Source organism: Vidua macroura, chromosome 2 (assembly GCF_024509145.1).
Source record: "Vidua macroura isolate BioBank_ID:100142 chromosome 2, ASM2450914v1, whole genome shotgun sequence".
NCBI lineage: Eukaryota > Metazoa > Chordata > Aves > Passeriformes > Viduidae > Vidua > Vidua macroura.
The window spans coordinates 75840378-75849455 of record NC_071572.1 but is presented as its reverse complement, the minus strand read 5'-3'; the positions used below and the strand labels follow the sequence as shown (position 1 = coordinate 75849455).

The 9078-nt window shown below is 43.9% G+C and overlaps 1 protein-coding gene across 6 annotated transcripts in view; it reads right to left on the bottom strand.

Annotated features, from left to right (window-relative positions):
• Positions 1-498: 498 nt before the first annotated feature.
• Positions 499-9078, bottom strand: part of TSKU (tsukushi, small leucine rich proteoglycan) — a 37022-nt gene continuing 28442 nt past the window's right edge. For all 6 annotated transcript variants that reach the window (XM_053971159.1, XM_053971164.1, XM_053971160.1 and 3 more), the window contains one exon: positions 499-1736. In XM_053971159.1, the coding sequence (XP_053827134.1) occupies positions 671-1729 (1059 nt within the window). In that variant the 5' untranslated portion in view covers positions 1730-1736 and the 3' untranslated portion in view covers positions 499-670. The remainder of the gene's footprint in view (positions 1737-9078) is intronic.

Here is a 9078-nt window from a genome sequence, read left to right as displayed (position 1 = left end):
GTTAATTAGACATTAAAAGGAACAGGGTGGAAAAAGGATAAATTGGTGGGAAAATGTCTTGACTTACTCAATGTTTGTTGCACACCTATGCAAATAACATGTAAAACCCAGCACATTAGGTGCACCCTGTATTCAGGTTTGTCTGGAAATGTTTCTTCAAGACTGAAAGTGCATGACAGAAAACAGGGTGCTGCTAATGAAGGCAACATCCAGAAGGCACATTTTGGGGAGTAATAATTAAAAGAAGGATGATGCATGGGTTTGTAAGCAAGCAGCTACAGAGCTGGTACATTTTGGTGTGTGCTCTGCAGAGGTGTAGCTTTGCTCCTACAAACGTGTCTGAGGCATGAAGAGTTTGCTCCAGACTGAGTGTTCTGCCCTGGGACCTGCAGAGCGACTTGTCCCCGCATTGTTCAGCATCACCGCTCCTGAGCCAACGGGATGAGTGAGGACCTCAATGCGCCGGGTAAAATCCGGAGCCTGCAGGTAACGCGGATCAAGATTTGAGAGTTTATAAAATCCACAAACAAACAACTATTGGCAAATACAAATATATAAATTATTGACAGTTTTACAAAAGGCACACTGCAAGCCACCTCAGTCCGACACCTGTACAAGTCCCATGGCCCCCCACCCTCCCTGCCCCACCCCTTCTTCTGCCCAGTTTTCATCACAAAACATAAGGTGCTGCTGCTACGGATCCATGGCTGTCATGGCAACTGAGGACTTCCTTTTTGGTCAGCCCAATTTGTCGGTGGTACTGTCCTTCTTTGATGGTCTTAAGACACTGTATGTCCTTCCCTAAGGTTATGCTTTTGATGGAAGGCAGGTATTTCAGCAAAGTCTTTGGCAAGGATGATATGCCTGTCCCAGAGAGGTTGAGCTCTTGTAGGGAGTTCAGACCAAAGATAACTTCAGCAGACAGTAACTTCAAGTTGGGATTGTTGGATAAATCCAGAACCTGAAGGGTTTGGAGTTCCTTGAAGCTATGAGGAGATAACTCTCTAAAGCCATGCAGGCCACTGAGGGATAAATGAATCAAGTCTTTCAGCCCCGTGAAGTCTCCTTTCTCAACCTTAACCAGAGGGTTTCCATCAAGATTTAAATATCGGAGAGGAATGCCTTGAAGGTTTGGTACAAATGCTATCCTGTTTCCAGAAAGATTTAAATTCTGGATGTTGGGAATACTCTTTTCATGGTGTCTTGTAATTGTGCTGAGCATATTATTGGATAGATCCACATTCAGGGATTTGCCTTGACCTTTTGAAGCAAAAATGTCAATAGCTATATCCAAAAGTTTGTTATTGCTCAAATCTATGTCACTTAGAGGAGAACTGGAGAAACAGTCCTCTGGAAGGACTTCCAGAGAGTTATGACTCAGATCCAAGGACTCCAGGTACCGAAGCCTGGAGAATGTTGTGGAGGAAATCTTGGCAATTTTGTTGTAGCTCAGGTCGAGACTCACCAGGGTAGTGTATCCAGGGCCAGTAAGCATAGATTCATTTATTGTTTCCAGTTTGTTTGATGATAGATCCAAGTAGGAGGTGTCCAGAGGGATTGGGACAGGAACAATGTGTGAGCCTATTCCACTGCAGTCCACCTTGGTCAAGCTAAAGCTGTCAAAGAGACCAAAGGTTTCCACTTCGCAGTGGCAGCCAGGGAAGCAGGTTTTTGTAGTACCAAAGCAAGGAAGGAGAAGCAGCAAATTGAACCAGGCCAGGAAATGCATTGTTCTCCTGGAAAATGAGAAAATAGAAAAGCAGATTTAATTGCTGTAGAAATTACTTTATGAAGGATGTGTAACTGTTTGATTTATGCAGTCTTGTCCTTTCTCTTTACAAAGGGAGAGATTAAGCATACCCTTAAATAGCATGGATATCCCAAAGACCCTTTTCTCTCGTGTTATGAACCCCAGTGGGAACTTAATGGAGAAAAAAAATTGGGTCAGCAGCCTTTACACACATAGCCAAATTGAGGCAAAATTGAAAATGAGCTGTAAGAACAGTAGGCTGCCTTAAAGCATGATCTATCAAACATATAAACTTTTGACTGGACCATGGAAAAAAAGAACAGCTCCTTACTGCCCAAATGGATATCACATCTCCCTTCCTTGGACTTGAGATGCAAATTTTAGAAGTTTGGATTTGTATCAGGTGGCTAAAAACAACCCTCCTTGGCCTGGTGGCAGCTCCTACCAGAGCAGAGGAACCAAGCCTTGTTTAGTTTAACCCAGCCTTTGCTCTGGTGGGCCCAGCCCTCTGCACAGTGGAGAGAGACAATTTGCTTAATATAGAGTCTTTGGGGAACCTCTGCTAATTGCATTAAGTATTCTCTGGGATTAACAATGCCAGTAAGCAAGGAGTTCTCGCCACTGTTTTGGTTTTGACCTGTCTCCCTCCAAGACATTTCTGTCTCTCCATCATCTCATACAAGAGAAGCAGAGAGCTGATCTGCACGCTCCAGGTTTGCTGAACCTCTTTAGATGGCATCCTAACAACTCACCCACACGACAGTGGGCAAAAACAGCTGCATGGTTTCAAGAGACAGCCAAAACAATTTTTAGATCTGCATCTCTGGAGAGGGTACATAGGAGCATGTCAGCATCCTACAGGTCAGCAGAGGCAGCAAGGATTGTCCTCACTGCAGTCATGGGTGATGACTCCCCATGCCTTACAAACAAGGTCTCCAGAAGGCGGGAAACAAAATATCTCACCAAGCCAGACAAGCAGATCTATCAGCACTGATCCTTGGCTATGCTGCTGGCCATAAACAGACACTCATGTGCCAACTGCTCATTTAACAAGAAAAATAAATCCCTTTAAATGAAGGTTCCCATCCCCAGTTCAGCCTCCCTGGTCTCTCACCTTTCCCACCACTGTTTAAAAGCATTTCATTAACTTCCTTGCAGTATCATGTTTCCCACACACCCTTTGATCTGGCTGAGATTCCTTCCCCACAGCCCTTGCACCTTCCCAAGACCATTTCCTAGAAATTCACACTTCATCTCCCCTCAGCCACCCTTTGTATTCAGTTTCTCTCCCTTTTCAGCATAGTGTTCTTGGCCCTGCTCTCATTCCCAGGAGACTGACTGGGGACTACTTGCCAATGTGCAAAAAAAGCGCAAAGGGGGAAAAGTGTTGCAAAAGTACCGTCCTGGTCACTGTTTAAGTTGTACGGCAGTGTCTCCCAGATCTCCTGCAAATAGAAAGCAGAGACTGGGACTCTGGCCAACTTGCCTGCAACTAAACCATTGCTAAAGGCCCCTTTGGGGTCCATTATTTTATAGAAACAACAGAAAATTGGTAAGATGAGCCCTAGCCTCAGCCCATCTCAACTGTTTCTTGAAAAAACACATATGTGTGCAGAAAGGACATAGGGGGGAGGGCTCTTCTCTGCCAACACTTTTCCAGATATCCCTTTCCTAATGACATCAAGGCTGATCCCCTCTGGTTCTGTGCAGACAGACATAGCTTGCTGCCTTCTGCAGTCCCTCCTAAAATAAATACTACTATTTTTATTTTTTCATGAAGCTGCATTTGGATTGCACCGAAATGTTTTATTACCAGGGGAAGTTACAGCAGTGGGGAGTTCATTGTAAACTAAAACTGCAAAACCTCAAATGTTAAATATCTCACATACAGGGAAGTATCTACATTGGTATCAGCCCAGTCTACTGGTATTTCTTCTCCCAAATTCTACCCAGTGGCTATTCCCACTTGATGTCTCTATATGGAACGGACCTCCCAACTTCTCCTTCAAAAATGCAGTTTCCTCATAGAATTGCTTTAGCTCTGGTGGGAGCTGAATTATACACCAGGAAGTCCAAAGACGCACCAGTGTGAAATTTTACTTTCTGAGCACTGCTAAAACCTTTATTGGCTCCTTATGGAGCATCTGAACAAAAATAAGAGGACAAAATCCAAAGCCCTAATTTAAATGGGAACAGAATTTTAATAGGGCCTGTAGTGGTAAGACAAGGGGTAATGGTTTTAAACTAAAACCAAGGGGTGATTCAGACTAGATCTAAGGAAGTAGTCTTCTATGATGAAGGTGATAAAACACTGGCACAGGTTACCCAGAGAGGTGGTAGATGCTCCATCCCCGGAAATATCCAAGTCCAGGTTGGATGGGGCTCTAAACAATCTGGACTAGTTGAAGATGTTCCTGATTATTGTGGGGGGTTGGACTGGGTGGCCTTTAAAGGGTCTATTCCAATCCAAGCTATTCTATGATTCTATGAATTGAGAGAAGATTGAAAACTGATGCTGGGCTTTGATATGCACCTGCTCCCACCCTTTTGACATGGGAATTCCCCTCCTGATCAACCTCAAAAATGATTGCCAGAAGTGGGCAGATACAGTGACTCTCACTGCAACATCCATCACTTCAGCCAGCAGTACAGACAAATCATGACACAGCTGAAATGCAGTACACAAAGCTCAGCCAAAAAGCCCCCAACATTAAAAGCAGATTGCAGAGGGATGCCAGGCCTCAGATGATGGTCAGGGAGTAAGGTGGGAGAGAGGAAAGCTTTGTTACTGTGTTGTTGCAAATTCACGCTTCTCACTGCATTTGATTTCTTCCTTCTCCTCTTCCTTAAAGACTTTTCTCAATAGGGAGATCAGCTGACACATCCCTCCCTGGATGAAAGCCCATTGCCTGGGGACTGGTCCCCCTCTTTGGGAATGCGGATATTAAGAGGATGCTACCTAGGCTACCTCCAGTTGCCCTGGCAACCACCAAGCTGGAATTCCCCGTAGCAAAAAATCAATGACTAATTAAAGAAATAATACTAGGGGAGGTGTTTCAGAGTTTGCTGTTTGATGGAGTCAGGAAACAGCTGCCCCATTCTTCATTCCCTCAGCCTCCCTCAAACATGCCTCCGAACAAAGCATCATCTGAAATGGAGCTGGGTTTGGGGCTAAAGGCCCAAATTCACACAATGAAGCTTGAGGTACATGGGTGAGAAATGCAAAAAAAAACCCCAAAACACCAGGTTGTCTCTACGGTGGGGTGAAGAGAATACAATTGCTCCAGAAGGGGATGAAAGCAACCTAAGACCATACACATCCCTGGAGATGTCCCTCTCTCCCTTGTCCGTGATGGAGTAGTATGCCCAGTCTCCCTGGTTACTGCTTCCTACCTCATTCTTGGCTGCATCTTCCAAACCCTAGTCCCTCCCAATAACCAGGTGCACTTGGATAAACCAGTTTGACTCACTGATCCAACAGAAACCCCTCTTATCTTTCTCTTTCCCCTTTGCTGGGTCAGTTTTCCAACAAATTCTGGTGACCACGCATAGGGTTATGAGCTCTCACACAGGAGTGTGGAAAACAGAATCTGTCTTTTCCACAGCAACCCACAACTAGACCATATCAGATATGACATGAATCTGTAAGGCATGGTGGACAGATCCTGGTAAATTCTACATTTATTACCAATATTAATTTGGCATTAGCAGCAAATAGAGCAAATTTCAAAGAAAAACGGCAAAAAGGAAGAGCTGAAGTCCACCTGTCCCAAATAGAGTTGTTGTTCTAGCAAAGGACAGAAGAGTTGTATTAGCAACAAAATTTCAGGAGGAAAATTTTGGGATTGTCTTCTGTCTATTGTATCAGCCAAGTAAAGAAATAAACAAAGTCTTAATAGCAAAGCTTACCAGGCCCATTTGGCTGCCAGCAGTAATTGGGGTCAGGGGAAAAGGAACGTTATTGGAAAGTGAAACAAGTGTATAAGTTATGATAGAGGCCATAAATCCTCCAGACTGAAGGAAAAAAAAAAAAAAAAAGAAAGTTGCCGCTGTCTCTTTCTCTTTTTAAATATCTTGGAGGCTAAGTGGCAGCTGGGACAGCAGCTTCAGAGCACCAGAATGCTCCAGAGCTGCTTCTCGACAACAAAATTGCATAAGAGACCTTTCCCCCCCCTTCTCCACCCATTAATTATTCTGTAAAATTAGAATAATTACCGACTAAAGTGCAGCACTAGCAGCAGCTACACTTTTCCAGTGTGGACTCTCCCGGCTGAGCCCAAATGACGCCACAGATGCAGTCGCGGTCGGGTCTCCAGATCCCATATGCCAATTTGAGCAGGCAGCAAAACTAGCTCAAACCAGACTACAGCCAGAGACCATTAAACCCTTGCTGCAGTCACACACCCCTCCCATAATAAAGAGACTGCTGCTGACAAGGTTACTCTTTTTTTTGTTGTTGGCTTTTTTCATGTGAATCTATTGAAAGTAAAGGTCATTCAGGCTTTTGCTCTGCCTGCTTCGACCAGCTTTTCCTGCAGAAGGCTTCCCCACATAAATGCTGCAAAGAGCTCTTGATAAATATTATTAAATCTCACAAAAAATGTTGGTGTAAATGGGAACAGTGTTTTCTGACCTGCTTGTTACATTTTGTTGTTTGCTGGTTTGGGAGACACTTTGCAAACAGTCCTGGTTTTATACTCAGTGTTTGAGACTTCTGGGGTTTAGGGAGAGGATAGCTAATGGGAATCCAAGAAGTATCAGCTTTTTATGTTTGATCCTGAATTTGTTAGATTGATTTGAGAGAGTTCAATGGAGTTACTCTTGGTATAACTCTCTCAGCAGGATGAGAATCAGACCCTTGGCTCTTCCAAATTGCACCTGATTTCATGGAGGCCTCCATCAGGAGACACTGAACAAATCACTTTTACAGGGTAAGTTATCACCCTTCACTTCACACTGATGGTTTTTTATCTGTGGGACTTGCAAAGCTGCTTAGACCAGCAGAGCCATCCCAAATTTTCCAATAGGATATAAATACAGGGATTTGCAACTCTATTTCCCTCACCAGTGCATGCAAGCATTTGGATGAGGGAAAGCTCAGCCATTGGGGTGGCGACTTTAGCCCTTATGGTTTAATGTAAAGAGACACCAAGGGCTTGAGCAGGAGTGAAAAGGCATCCTGCAGGTGCCTGAGTGCTTTTTGGTCCATGTTCCTGCTCCCTGGGAAAAATCAGAATGAAATGTAAGGAATGCAAAAAGAAAAAGAAAGAAAAGATTTTGCTATGAATTCCTTTGTGCTTTAATTATTTTGCCTGGCAAGATTATGGAGCAGATCCTCATGGAAACTTTGCTAAGGCACATGGAAAATAAGGAGGTGGTTGGTGACAGCCAACATGACTTCCCTAAGTGCACATCCTGCTGGACAAATTTCACAGCTTTCTATGACACAGTTACAGTCTTGGTGGATGAGGGAAGAGCGACTGACATTTTCTACCTGGACTTGCGCAAAGCATTTGACACTAATCCATACAACATCTTAATCTCTATGGAGAAAACATGGATTTGATGGTTGGATGACTCAGTGGATAAGGAAGTGGCTGGGTGGTCACACTCAAAAAGTTAAAGTCAACAGCTTGATGTTCAAGTGGAAACCAGTGAGGAGTAGAGAAACTGCATAAACAGAGACAAGATGCTGCTTCCTGATCTGGACAAGAGCCCCACTGCCCTGCATAAAGTCTGTGTTTGCAAGACTTGAATCTCACCAAACCCCATGGAATAAAGGTTGTGGACAGCCAGAAGGGGCAAAGAACAAAAAACAATATACCATTTCAAATTTTTCTGTCTTGGTTATTTCCATTTGCTTTTCTCCTCTCTGGACAGAAATTGCTGAGCCAAAACTGCAATGACTTTCCAGCATTCAAACATGTATCTCCATCCTTTAGGGAGATTTTTGTAGATGTTACAGGGGATGGGATAGATAAGATTAGCAAAGGCAAAGCTAAATTAAGCATCAAAAACATCAAAAGCATTTCACAACCCCAAAGGCAAAGCCAAGCAGCCTCTCAAGTCACCACAAGGGCTGCAGAGAAGACGTGAGGGATCGACCTAGAGGGAACCCAGCACCTCCAAACCCTACAGCTCCACACTATGGATCTGTGTTCAAATATAGAATCATTTAGGTTAGGAAAGACTTTGAATATCATTGAATCCAGCTGTTAACCCAGCACTGCCAAATCCACTACTAAACCATGTCCTCAAGTGCCACATCTGCACATCTTTTAAATACCTCCAGGGATGGTGAGTCAAACACTTCCCTTGGCAGCCTGTTCCAATGCTTGACAACCCTTTTGGTGAAGAAATTTTCCCTAATTTGCAATATAAACATCCCCTAGTGCAACTTGAAGCTGTTTCCTCTTGTGCTATTGCTTGTTACTTGGGAAAAGACACTGAAATGCTTGCTTGGCTAAAAGTCTCTGCTCTATTTTTTTTTTTTTTTTAATGTAAAAATAAAATCCATTATTTAATAAAGAAATGGAAAGACGTATTAAAACAAACTTTGTTACAACTGTTAATGTCACAATTCCCACCTGCTTTGCAAGAGGCCACAGATAATTTATCATCCTAGTGCTTAAACAGCTAGTAGTTTATTCCTCTTGTGCAATCATCCCCCTCAGGCATCCCTCATTCCTCCTGGAGGAGGAAATCAAGGTGCAGGGTGGTGTATTTTGGGATCTGACAAAAGGAAAACATGTGCAGGCAGATCTGCCGGCCCATAGAGTAACTTCCAGCTCATTTACATCTGTGGCTGAAATACAATTTCTGCCACACTAAAAGCTTTGTGCCTTGAAAAGATGCATTTTGTGAATGATGATCAGCCCAACTCCAGGGAATTTTTACTCAAGTGGGAAAATGTTGGTGCCACATCCAGCACAGGAAAAATTAGGAATTAAATCACCGTGGCATCAGGATTTGCACAAAATTCCCACTTCTTTGCTCGGCCCAGAAAGCTGTCAGCTTAATAGCAGTTTATTTCCAGGTGGAGGAATTAGTCTCCTGTGGCTTTTGAAAGCAATTTTGCTCTCCAGCCTCAAGTCAAGCTGCATGTGTGCCCAGAGGGGGCATTCCCAAGAGGAAATTGTTTGCCAGGCCTTCTGAGTGGCTGTGAGCAGGGAAAGGCAGGTGTTGGAGTGGTGCAGCACCAGGAGGCATTCACAGGGTTTTATGGGAGCAGACAGGATGTGAGCATCCCAGCCCCACCATTGCCTCCTGGCTATTCCAGCTGCAGAACCACTCAAACTGGGAGCTTGGCAGCCACAACCGGTTCCCAG